Source organism: Dendrobates tinctorius, unplaced genomic scaffold, assembly GCF_039654945.1.
Source record: "Dendrobates tinctorius isolate UK_male_01 unplaced genomic scaffold, ASM3965494v1 ptg000056l, whole genome shotgun sequence".
Taxonomy (NCBI): Eukaryota; Metazoa; Chordata; class Amphibia; order Anura; family Dendrobatidae; genus Dendrobates; species Dendrobates tinctorius.
Window position 1 is genome coordinate 11140650 of NW_027361724.1, and position 13928 is coordinate 11154577.

The 13928-nt window shown below is 45.1% G+C and overlaps 1 protein-coding gene across 1 annotated transcript in view; it reads left to right on the plus strand.

Moving 5' to 3' along the window:
• ITGA4 (integrin subunit alpha 4) overlaps positions 1-13928 on the plus strand; it is a 238913-nt gene that overhangs the window by 66896 nt on the left and 158089 nt on the right. The window contains exon 9 of the mRNA XM_073577489.1: positions 3689-3826. Coding sequence (XP_073433590.1) covers positions 3689-3826 — 138 coding nt within the window. The remainder of the gene's footprint in view (positions 1-3688; positions 3827-13928) is intronic.

Genomic DNA, 13928 nt, shown 5'->3' on the forward strand with positions numbered 1-13928 from the left:
GTCATGAATACTATGACCGGTAATGATCAGATCATAAATTTATCACCTATCCTGTTGATGGATGATTTATAGAGAAGAGCGAGTCACTTCGCGCGACCCTGGTCTAGGTTAGTGTTCTCTGGCTGTGGACAGGAGCTTCACGAATTTCCTCACCCTCCAAGATCCCAAGCTCAGCCCATGATCAGCGAGATATCACCTGTCTGCCGCACGCCGCACAGATGATGTCACAGCAGGCCATCAAATCAAATGTCGGAAACTGAATGCTCAAGAAATTTGAGCAGCTCTTGTCAACGGCCAGAGAGCATTGACGCAGACCAGGGTTGTGCAAAGTGATGTGCTCATCTCCAGTGATAAATTATCTGAGTTAGTACCTTTAAGTTTAGAAAGGAATCCCTATTGATTCATTGAAAGATGTCCTTCTGGGGTACTAAAATATATCCTCTTACTTTGAACAGTTATACATGATGGATCATGATAAAAAATGAATAATAGTTTGTAAATAATCAAAATTATTGATTCCAGGTTGTTTTACAACTCTCTCACCATATATCCAACCACTGTTACCACAATCTTAGTCTGAAAATGTAGATAGGAAGCAAAGTCCCATGGGGAATATTAGGAATTTATTTTTACACAGTGGGAACCATGTTTTATAGGATGCCTGAGGGTAAGAGACATGTTCTTTCTTATATCAAAGAACTGTGTGAGTTTTCTCTGTTAATGTCCCGGAAGTTGGTCTTGACTCTATATTCCTGTGTACTTTTGCCTTCTGAAAAGGGTTTTCCCACAAAGTTATTTGAGGACATAATGGCCTATAAACTAATTGGCTCAACCAATAAACTCCAGTTCTGCCAAGTGAGATGTTCCTGTTTTTTCTTCATTCCACTTGAACAACAAAATTACAGTTAAAAGTTTAACTAAACTGGAACTAGATCCATGCATTTTTTTTTAACTTACAACACATTAAAATAATTATTCATGCTACATGGTATTCCAAAATCAAATGTACGGTAATTGTAAATCAAACTGGACCAATAAGTGAAGCACAAAAGCTGCTTATTTCCAGTACTAGGATTGTGGTAGGAATTACAGTATTTTGATCAAATCAAACATATGGACGGATCTACTAAGTTGGTATACTATTGTGGTGTAGATGTCCCTTTTTTTGGGCGGATGTACGTGTCGAAAATAAAACAAAAACAAAGAGATAGATCCGATTTTTATCCTAGTCGGGGATCAAAGTAACTAATTCAAGTCTATCAAAACAGTAAAAAGCTCGGATGGTACAATGATATCATTTACTCTAGTGATGTCTGGTTTCCATTGACAGTTTGACAGGAAAAGCTTGAGAAACCTTAATCTCTTTTCTTTTTACACTCAACAAAAACCAATGACACACTGATGGTAGAATCGGACCAGATACTGTAGAGTCCTCTTTTCAGTCTAGCCAGTATAGTTTGGGGCGCACCCGGCAAATAGGTGCAATGTCACACTGAGCTAGGGCTGACAAAAGGTTAAAAACTGATAATTCAAAAACAATTGGTAGAAAAGTAAAAATTTACCCACACAAAAAGTAGCACAAAAAAATAACAGTGTAATATTAGTATGAAAGAGATCTACTGCTTTACTTTTCTGCAGACCTAATACAAAACAAGAGTTACGGAAGTCAATTTCTCTTTACACTACATAACCAGTGAATAGTTTTACAGCTAATTTTATAACATTTCAGCAGTTTTAACCCACACATTTTTAGGATGCCGCAGGCATTAAGAACCTCATTCATGACTAAGCTGTAGAAATACCAGATTGTTACTCTGCCAAACCTCTGGTGCCGTATGGTAAGCGATATACAGTGTATCATTGACATGTTCACCTCTATAATTTATATGGATAAGTTAAATTACAGCCATGGTTGCTATTGCTTGCTAGCTACTAGAGAGAATAAAAGAAAAAAATGCAAGTTAGAAGTTTTGCAAATGAACTGATATGCAAAACTACATATGTACAGTTGTGGCCAAAAGTATTGACACCCCTGCAATTCTGTCAGGTAATACTCAGTTTCTTCCTGCAAATGATTGCAAACACAAATTCTTTAGTATTATTATCTTCATTTAATTTGTCTTAAATGAAAAAATACAAAAAGAATTGTCCTAAAGCCAAATTGGATATAATTCCACACCAAACATAAAAAAGAGGGTGGACAAAAGTATTGGCACTGTTCGAAAAATCATGTGATGCTTCTCTAATTTGTGTAAATAACAGCACCTGTAACTTACCTGTGGCACCTAACAGGTGTTGGCAATAACTAAATCACACTTGCAGCCAGTTGACATGGATTAAAGTTGACTCAACCTCTGTCCTGTGTCCCTGTGTGTGCCACATTGAGCATGGAGAAAAGAAAGAAGACCAAAGAACTGTCTGAGGACTTGAGAAACCAAATTGTGAGGAAGCATGAGCAATCCCAAGGCTACAAGTCCATCTCCAAAGACCTGAATGTTCCTGTGTCTACCGTGTGCAGTGTTATCAAGAAGTTTAAAGCCCATGGCACTGTGGCTAACCTCCCTAGATGTGGACGGAAAAGAAAAATTGACAAGAGGTTTCAACGCAAGATTGTGCGGATGTTGGATAAAGAACCTCGACTAACATCCACACAAGTTCAAGCTGCCCTGCAGTCTGAGGGTACAACAGTGTCAACCCATACTATCTGTCAGCGTCTGAATGAAAAGGGACTGTATGGTAGGAAACCCAGGAAGTCCCCACTTCTTACCCCGAGACATAAAAAAGCCAGGCTGGAGTTTGCCAAAACTTACCTGAAAAAGCCTAAAACGTTTTGGAAGAATGTTCTCTGGTCAGATGAGACAAAAGTAGAGCTTTTTGGGCAAAGGCATCAACATAGAGTTTACAGGAGAAAAAAAGAGGCATTCAAAGAAAAGAACACGGTCCCTACAGTAAAACATGGCAGAGGTTCCCTGATGTTTTGGGGTTGCTTTGCAGCCTCTGGCACTGGACTGCTTGACCGTGTGCATGGCATTATGAAGTCAGAAGACTACCAACAAATTTTGTAGGGCCCAGTGTGAGAAAGCTGGGTCTCCCTCAGAGGTCATGGGTCTTCCAGCAGGACAATGACCCAAAACACACTTCAAAAAGCACTAGAAAATGGTTTGAGAGAAAGCACTGGAGACTTCTAAGGTGGCCAGCAATGAGTCCAGACCTGAATCCCATAGAACACCTGTGGAGAGATCTAAAAATGGCAGTTTGGAGAAGGCACCCTTCAAATATCAGGGACCTGGAGCAGTTTGCCAAAGAAGAATGGTCTAAAATTCCAGCAGAGCATTGTAAGAAACTCATTGATGGTTACCGGAAGCAGTTGGTCGCAGTTATTTTGGCTAAAGGTTGTGCAACCAAGTATTAGGCTGAGGGTGCCAATACTTTTGTCTGGCCCATTTTTGGAGTTTTGTGTGAAATGATCAATGTTTTGCTTTTTGCTTCATTCTCTTTTGTGTTTTTTCATTTAAGACAAATTAAATGAAGATAATAATACCAAAGAATTTGTGTTTGCAATCATTTTCTTGAAGAAACTGAGTATTATCTGACAGAATTGCAGGGGTGTCAATACTTTTGGCCACAACTGTATGTGTATATTTATCTCATCCTGATTGACACTTATACTACAGATTTCTTTCCCTAGCTTGGCTCATACTTTGGGGCTTGTGTGTGCGCCGTGGATTTAAATGGTGATGGACTGTCAGACTTGCTGGTCGGAGCACCAATGGAGAGCATGGTGCGAGAGGAAGGGAGAGTCTATGTCTACATGAACAATGGAGGAGTGAGTCATTGATTTTGTCTTTTTTACATATTGTTTATACTGCATGTATTCATAAGATATGATTCTTTTGGTAGTTCATTATTAATGTTTAGAGTATACCTTGCAGGTCAGGAGACCAGATGAGATCCCAGAATATGATTTTATGGATTTTCAGTTTTACAGTTTATTAAAAGGTATCATTACTTTCGAGGTGATGGTTGCTTTTTACACATATTCATTCATATATTCATCCATGAATATCTGTAGTGTCATAGCCAAATGTTTTAAGACTGAACAAATTTTGGTTTACATATAGTTTGCTGCTGCATTATTTTTTGATCTGTTATTAAGACATTTATATGGTTAATGAAGTACAGTTATCAACATTTTATAACTTTTTAAACTTTTAATGACAAACGCAAAATGCTGACCCTTATTTTTCAAGACTTCTGTAATTTTGTCCTGGCATGCTAGATTTCAACTTCATGGCTAAATCCTGGATGGACCAAGATGGAGCACCAGGTCACAAGGCAAAAGTGATTACTAGAGTTGAGCGACTTTTGGTTTTTTAGGGTCGCGTTTCGTTTCGTGAAACCCGACTTTTCCAAAAGTCGGGTCGAGCAAGATCGTCCGATTATAGGGAAAAGTCGGGGTCGTCCCGAAACACGAAACACAATGTAAGTCAATAGGGAATAAAAGTCGGCAGTGAGAGGAGGACAGGAAACACACCTACAGTGCCCATTTGAATGCCAAAAGCATCAATTCTTCTTACTTAAGCTTGTCAACCTTAATTAACTTCATAATACAAGTTACGCACTGAAAAATGGGGGTTATTTGGCTAAAGTTGTGGGGGGGGAGGGCTGGCTGCAGGTTTTCATGTGCCCTGGGCGAAAGAGCGCCCCTTTAACACATACCACAATTCATCCTGCTCCGATACGGCAGAGAAATAGCGGTATAGTACAATGAAAAATACCTCACTTTTTACATCTCATGACGAGGCCCATCTATTTCTCCATACAGAATCATTGGTCCCATATAATGTTTGAAACAGTATATGATGAGCTCCACATAATGCTACAGTATATGTTGGTCCCCATGGATGAAGCTCCACTGTCTTATGGGCCCAAATAATGCTCCAAACATAATGGGCCCCATTTCTAATGCTCTAGTGTATAATGGGCCCTGTAAATGCTGCTCTAGTGTCTGATGTCCACCTTTGGAATGTTCCAGTGTATGGTGGGCCCCAAAAATTGCTGTCCCAACATTGAAAACAATCAAATAAGTCTCCTCGCTAGGGAATCCCTGTACTTGTCTGGACAGGTGCTGTAGCTTGCTTAACAGCTCGACAGCCATTCTCACGCCCAGTATGGATTACACGTGATTGCACAAAGGTTAGAAAGGGTACCGTATCACTGGATAACATGTATGGATAGCGTACACATTCAAAATATATGTCAATACAGCATGAGGCAGGCTCAGACGGTGTTAGGCCCAGTATGGATTGCACGTTATTGCACAAAGGTTAGAAAGGGTACCGTATCCCTGGATAACATGTATGGATAGCGTACATATTCAAAATATATGTCTATACAGCATGAGGCAGGCTCAGACGGTGTTAGGCCCAGTATGGATTGCACGTGATTGCACAAAGGTTAGAAAGGGTACCGTATCCCCGGATAACATGTATGGATAGCGTACACATTCAAAATATATGTCTCAGGAGGCAGGCTCAGACGGTGTTAGGCCCAGTATGGATTGCACGTGATTGCACAAAGGTTAGAAAGGGTACCGTATCCCTGGATAACATGTATGGATAGCGTACACATTCAAAATATATGTCTATACAGCATGAGGCAGGCTCAGACGGTGTTAGGCCCAGTATGGATTGCACATGATTGCACAAAGGTTAGAAAGGGTACCGTATCCCCGGATAACATGTATGGATAGCGTACACATTCAAAATATATGTCTCAGGAGGCAGGCTCAGACGGTGTTAGGCCCAGTATGGATTGCACGTGATTGCACAAAGGTTAGAAAGGGTACCGTATCCCTGGATAACATGTATGGATAGCGTACACATTCAAAATATATGTCTATACAGCATGAGGCAGGCTCAGACGGTGTTAGGCCCAGTATGGATTGCACGTGATTGCACAAAGGTTAGAAAGGGTACCGTATCCCTGGATAACATGTATGGATAGCGTACACATTCAAAATATATGTCTATACAGCAGGAGGCAGGCTCAGACGGTGTCAGGCACAGTATGGATTTGACGGCCCAGATTACACAGCAGAGGAGCAGGGAGAGGTAAAGATTGCAAATGCTGGGGCCCTGCCCAAGCAAGGGGGGCCCACTCGTGGGCGTCGGTACTGGCACTGGGCCCCTCATAGTACAGCGGTGTGTCTGACGGCGGGTGTGCACCACCACCGTCAGAGACACTTGATTGCACTATGAGGGACCCTGTGCCAGTGCCCGCGCCCAAGAGTCGGCCTACCCACCTGTCCAGGGCAACGGCACTCGCACGGTGTCGTGCGGTAGGTGGTGACCCCGGCCATGGGGGGGGAGGCAGCACAGTTAGGGAGTTTTAGAAAGTGGCATATGTTGATGTTGGACATTCAGCTGATGCAAAAGGCGAAATAGGTGAAGTACCAGGAAGAGGTGGACCAAAGCAAGCCATTTTTCTGTCACCCTATGTGTCATCAGGGGAAGGTGGGACAAAATCCTTGGAAACCCATGCGCGGTTCATTTTAATGAAGGTTAGATCATCCACATTTTGGGTTGACAGACGGGTCCTTTTTTCTGTCAGGATTGATCCAGCTGCACTGAAGACTCTTTCCGATAGCACACTTGCAGCTGGGCAAGCGAGCTCCTGTAAGGCATATTGGGCCAATTCAGGCCAGGTGTCCAGTTTAGCGGGCCAATAGTCAAAGGGGAATGACCTGTTTGGGAGAACATCGATATGGGAGGAAAAGTAGTTTGTAACCATAGTTGACAACTGCTGTCTCCTGTCACTTTCCATCGATGCAGTATTACAAGTTGTGTGAGCGGTATTTGAAAAATCAGTCCACAACATTGTCATGAAACCCCTGTCTGCAACGCCACTTCTGCTGTGTGCACCACGAACACCTCTGCCAAGCTGCCCCCGGCCCGTACGGCTTGTGTGAGAACCATCACCGCTGCTATGTGTTGGGAATGCCTCAAGCAACCGATTTACCAGAGTTGCTTGTTTATTAGCCAATATTAGGTCAAGGTTCTCCTGTGGCATGATGTTTTGTAATTTGCCTTTATAGCGTGGATCCAGGATGCTGGCCAACCAGTAGTCGTCATCGTTCATCATTTTGGCAATGCGGGGGTCCCTTTTTAGGATCCGCAAGGCATAATCTGACATGTGGGCCAATGTTCCCGGTGTCAATGATGCACTGCGAGTGCTGGGTGGAGGAGCACTTTTTGGCAAATCCACATCCCTCCAGTCACGCACAAACCCTGTACCAGACCTTGCCACGCCAACATTTTCACTTGCCCCACGAGATGCATCCTCCTCCCCTAAGTAATCATCCCCATCATCATCCTCCTCCTCTTCTTCCTCCACCTCGTCCAGGAGAGGTCACTGAGCAGACAATGGCTGAATGTCATCAAGGATTCCCTCCTCCTCTTCCTCCTCATCAACATTGGCTGCAGATGCCTGCTCCTTAAGGTGCGTCAAAGTTTGCAAGAGCAGACGCATAAGTGGGATGCTCATGCTTAGGATGGCGTCGTCTGCGCTTACCAGCCGTGTGCATTCCTCAAAACACTGAAGGACTTTACAAAGGTCTTTCAGCTTCGACCACTGCACACCTGTCAACTCCATGTCTGCTCTCAAAGTGCCTGGCCGTGTATCCTCCCACAAATGCATTATGGCCTGCCTCTGCTCGCACAGCCGCTCCACCATGTGCAGGGTGGAGTTCCACCTTGTTGCAATGTCGATAATGAGGCGGTGGTTGGGAAGGTGGAGCAATCGCTGCAGCTTCTGCATACGAACGGAGTGTACAGGCGACCGGCGGATGTGCGCGCACAGTCTTCGCACCTTCTGGAGCAGGGCTGTTAACTCCGGATAATTTTTGAGGAAGCACTGCACCACCAGGTTCAAGGTGTGAGCCAAGCAAGGTATGTGGCTGAGTTTTGAAAGGGCTATGGCTGCCACAAAATTACGGCCGTTATCACTAACTACCTTGCCTGCCTCAAGATGTACACTGCCCAGCCATGACTCAGTTTGTCGCTTCAAGTACTCGGCCAGCACCTCGGCGGTGTGTCTGTCGCCCAAACACATCATCTGCAACACAGCCTGCTGATGCTTTCCACTAGCTGCTCGATAGGGGGACACATCGTGTGCAACAGTGGCAGCTGCAGATGGAGTGCTCGTACGACTGCGCTCTGTGGACGAGCTTTCGCTTCTGGAGGAGGAGGAGGAGGAGAGTCGAACGCCTACAGCCAACTGTTTCCTATACGGTGGGCTAGGCAGCACTGTCCCACCACCGCTGTCCCCTGTGGACCCTGCATCCACCACATTAACCCAGTGCGCAGTGATGGACACGTAACGGCCCTGGCCATGCCGACTGGACCATGTATCAGTTGTGAGGTGCACCTTTCCGCTCACTGACTGCTTGAGTGCATGGACAATGCGGTCTTTCACATGATGGTGGAGGGCTGGGATGGCTTTGCGAGAGAAGAAGTGGCGACTGGGTAGGTCATAGCGTGGTACTGCATAGGCCATGAGTTCGCGGAAAGCTGTGCTTTCCACCAACCGAAAGGGCATCATCTCAAACGAGATTAGTTTGGCAATGTGGGCGTTCAAACCCAGTGTACGCGGATGAGAGACTGAGTACTTTCTTGACCTACTCATAGTGTCTGGGAGGGTGAGCTGGACTTGAGAGCTGCATATGGTGGAAGTAGCGGTGGACAGGGCGGACTGAGAGAGGGTTGATGATGGTGATGGAGTTGGTGTTCTTTCTGATGGCCTAATATCAGTCTTTCGTTGATATAACAGTGGGATTCCCTGACTGCTATGGTCTTGCAACGACACCTCAACATTTGCTGCTGTGCTAACCGGTGGGCTTACAGTGGGGGAAACAATGTAGCGTTGCTGACTACCTTCGTTGTGATCAGTTGCACATGTGGCACTTGAGGTTTGGTGTTGTGTCCACGCTTGCAAGTTCATGCTGGTTAAATGTCTAAGCATGCAACTGGTATTCAAATTTTTCAGATTTTTCCCTCGGCTAAAGGTCTTTGCGCACTTCTTACAGATAACCTTGGCCTGATCATGAGGATTTTGGTCAAAAAAGTGCCACACTGCACTCTTCCTACTTTGGCAGACATTTTGCGGCCTAGCACGCTGTGATCTTTTGACCCTCTGGACAAGCTGTCCAGCAACTCTTTTGATGTTTGGAACCTGTCTTTGGAGTGCTCCGGGCCTGCCAGATAACAGCTGTTGCGATGTCGATGTCTGCTGTGGATGCTCCTCATCTGAGCTATTGGAAGCAGCACCCTCTTCCCCCAATGGATGCCAATCTGGGTCAACAACTGGGTCATCCATCACCTCCTCTTCTATGTCATGTGCACCTTCCTCTGTGTCACCGTGTATGGTGGTATAGTGTGCGGGAAGGGGCACCTGAGTCTCATCAGGGTCAGAATCTGGCTCTGTACACTGCGAGGACAATGTAGTGCTCTGAGTGAATGTACCAGCAGAATCATCCATCAGCGGCTGTGCATCAGTGCACTCCATGTCAGATTCATCTTGGCCTGGGTAATTCACCATTTCACTTGATAATACAGGCATGGTATGTGAAAACAGCTCCATGGAGTAATCAGTAGTATGGCCTGCGTCATCCTTCAATCTTGGTTGGGGTGAAGGACACAAGGAAAGGTGTGGTTCATGAACATGAGCCTCCAATGACGACTCAGTGCTTTTACTTTTTACAACTGAAGAAGAGGAGGCGATAGAGCTGGAGGCTGAGTCAGCAATGTAAGACAAAACTTTTTCCTGATGCTCTGGCTTTAAAAGCGGTTTGCCAACTCCTAGAAAACTAAGCGTTCGAGGCCTTATGTAGCCAGACGATGACGCAGGGTCAGCACCTCCTGCATTCGGTCCTATTTTGCTCTTGCCACTACCATCAGATCCACCACCAACACCATCATTACCAGCTGCCAACCCCCACCCAATTCCACGGCCTCTTCCACCAGCCTTCCTCATTTTTGGTAGAAATGTAGACAAAATCCAACAAACTATATAGTAATGTAAAACAAGATACAAGGTGTCTATAGGACAGGGGAGATTTTGAATTTCTGCAGACACTTGTGGACACTGGACACTTTTGGATTGTGTGAGGCCCACTGATATCTGAGCGCTATGTGACAGGCTCGATGGCACAGCTGTGACAAAAGTGACTAGAGGATAAGGGAGATTTTGAATTTCTGCACACACTTGTGGACAGTGGACACTTTTGGATTGTGTGAGGCCCACTGATATCTGAGCGCTATGTGACAGGCTCGATGGCACAGCTGTGACAAAAGTGACTAGAGGATAAGGGAGATTTTGAATCTCTGCACACACTTTTGGACACTGGACACTTTTGGATTGTGTGAGGCCCACTGATATCTGAGCGCTATGTGACAGGCTCGATGGCACAGCTGTGACAAAAGTGACTAGAGGATAAGGGAGATTTTGAATTTCTGCACACACTTGTGGACAGTGGACACTTTTGGATTGTGTGAGGCCCACTGATATCTGAGCGCTATGTGACAGGCTCGATGGCACAGCTGTGACAAAAGTGACTAGAGGATAAGGGAGATTTTGAATCTCTGCACACACTTTTGGACACTGGACACTTTTGGATTGTGTGAGGCCCACTGATATCTGAGCGCTATGTGACAGGCTCGATGGCACAGCTGTGACAAAAGTGACTAGAGGATAAGGGAGATTTTGAATCTCTGCACACACTTTTGGACACTGGACACTTTTGGATTGTGTGAGGCCCACTGATATCTGAGCGCTATGTGACAGGCTCGATGGCACAGCTGTGACAAAAGTGACTAGAGGATAAGGGAGATTTTGAATCTCTGCACACACTTGTGGACAGTGGACACTTTTGGATTGTGTGAGGCCCACTGATATCTGAGCGCTATGTGACAGGCTCGATGGCACAGCTGTGACAAAAGTGACTAGAGGATAAGGGAGATTTTGAATCTCTGCACACACTTTTGGACACTGGACACTTTTGGATTGTGTGAGGCCCACTGATATCTGAGCGCTATGTGACAGGCTCGATGGCACAGCTGTGACAAAAGTGACTAGAGGATAAGGGAGATTTTGAATCTCTGCACACACTTTTGGACACTGGACACTTTTGGATTGTGTGAGGCCCACTGATATCTGAGTGCTATGTGACAGGCTCGATGGCACAGCTGTGACAAAAGTGACTAGAGGATAAGGGAGATTTTGAATCTCTGCACACACTTTTGGACACTGGACACTTTTGGATTGTGTGAGGCCCACTGATATCTGAGCGCTATGTGACAGGCTCGATGGCACAGCTGTGACAAAAGTGACTAGAGGATAAGGGAGATTTTGAATCTCTGCACACACTTTTGGACACTGGACACTTTTGGATTGTGTGAGGCCCACTGATATCTGAGCACTATGTGACAGGCTCGATGGCACAGCTGTGACAAAAGTGACTAGAGGATAAGGGAGATATTGAATCTCTGCACACACTTTTGGACACTGGACACTTTTGGATTGTGTGAGGCCCACTGATATCTGAGCGCTATGTGACAGGCTCGATGGCACAGCTGTGACAAAAGTGACTAGAGGATAAGGGAGATTTTGAATCTCTGCACACACTTTTGGACACTGGACACTTTTGGATTGTGTGAGGCCCACTGATATCTGAGCGCTATGTGACAGGCTCGATGGCACAGCTGTGACAAAAGTGACTAGAGGATAAGGGAGATTTTGAATTTCTGCACACACTTGTGGACAGTGGACACTTTTGGATTGTGTGAGGCCCACTGATATCTGACCGCTATGTGACAGGCTCGATGGCACAGCTGTGACAAAAGTGACTAAAGGATAAGGGAGATTTTGAATCTCTGCACACACTTTTGGACACTGGACACTTTTGGGTTGTGTGAGGCGCAATGAATATCTGAGCGCTATGTGACAGGCTCGATGGCACAGCTGTGACAAAAGTGACTAGAGGATAAGGGAGATTTTGAATCTCTGCACACACTTTTGGACACTGGACACTTTTGGATTGTGTGAGGCCCACTGATATCTGAGCGCTATGTGACAGGCTCGATGGCACAGCTGTGACAAAAGTGACTAGAGGATAAGGGAGATTTTGAATCTCTGCACACACTTTTGGACACTGAACACTTTTGGATTGTGTGAGGCCCACTGATATCTGAGCGCTATGTGACAGGCTCGATGGCACAGCTGTGACAAAAGTGACTAGAGGATAAGTGAGATTGGATTGCTTTTAAAAAAGCAGTTTGCGGAGCAGTGGGTAAACAGCAATGCAGGAATGTCAGGAAGCCTTAGAAGGCAGCCCAACAACCAACACCACTGATACACCACTATATAGCCTCCCCTTGCACTGCACACACAGTGACTGGTGTGTTGTGCAGGCCAAATTGCTAGCAGCAGAAGCAGTTTTTTTTTCTTCTCAGCAGGACAAAAAAAAAAATTGGGATTGCTTTTAAAAAAGCAGTTTGCGGAGCAGTGGGTAAACAGCAATGCAGGAATGTCAGGAAGCCTTAGAAGGCAGCCCAACAACCAACACCACTGATACACCACTATATAGCCTCCCCTTGCACTGCACACACAGTGACTGGTGTGTTGTGCAGACCAAATCGCTAGCAGCAGAAGCAGTTTTTTTGTCTTCTTCCCTGCCTAACGCTCTCCCTACAGAATCAGCAGCAACCTCTCCCTATACTAAGATCGGCAGAAGTAAGATGGCGGTCGGCGTGCACGCCCTTTTATACCCCCTGTGACGCCCACCAAAGCAAGCCAATCACTTGCATGCCCTTCTGAAAGATGGTGGTGACCCGTGCCTATGTCATCACGTTGCCCACAGTGTCCGTGGATCCTGATTGGCTGAAAAAGAGCGCAAAACAAACTTTTGAAACGCGACTTTGGCGCGTAAGTCGCCGACCTCGTGGCCGACCTCATCCTAGGGTCGGGTTTCGTTTCATGAAACCCGACTTTGCTAAAAGTCGGCGACTTTTGAATTTTTTCAACCCGTTTCGCTCAACTCTAGTGATTACTAAGTGACTCTGTGAGCAAAACATTTACATTTTTGGGTCCATGGCCAGGAAACTCCTCAGATGTCAACTTCATTGAAAACCTATGGTCACTCCTCAAAAGTGAGTGGACAAAAACAGAAAAATTGTGATAAATTCCATGCACTGATTAGACAAGAATAGGCAGTCATCAGTCAGGATTTGGCCCAGAAGACGATATCCAGCATGGCAAGAGGAATCATGGAAGTTTTAAATAATAAGGGAAAATTGCAGAAGTTTTGAAACTTCTTACTAAAAACACTGAAGCAGCAAACTTTGTGAAAACAAAAATTGGTGTGAACCTCAAAACGGTTGGCAGTGAGTCTAGATGTATCCTTTACACATGGATGCAAGCTCAGAGCATAAAGTTGTAAAATTATATATGATGATATATTAGCATTTATCTAATTTGCAAGTTTAGAAACTATCTGTCATGAGGGTTGCCACAACAGAGAGGAGCCAGAAGACGGTATCGTCTGATTTCTCCTACTCCTGCACTGACTAGAAGCACTTCACCTTCATATTAAATGGCGCAGTGGATTCTTCTAGCAGTGTAGGAGTTAATCTACTCAGGTGAGAGCTCCTGGAAGCTTACCGGCATTAAGGCTTTCAGCTGTTTACTGTTGGCCACTCCCCTCTTCTATATAAACTGGACTATGGCAATCAGGAAATGCCAGAGTTAGCTTCATTGCTGCACGGTCCATGAGTTGGTGGTGTGGTGTTTGAGAAGGTGTTTGGTGGATTTATCTAAGACTGTTGCTAAGTTTTGGTTGTATGCAAATCCTCTCCTTCTCCTAATTTGTTTTT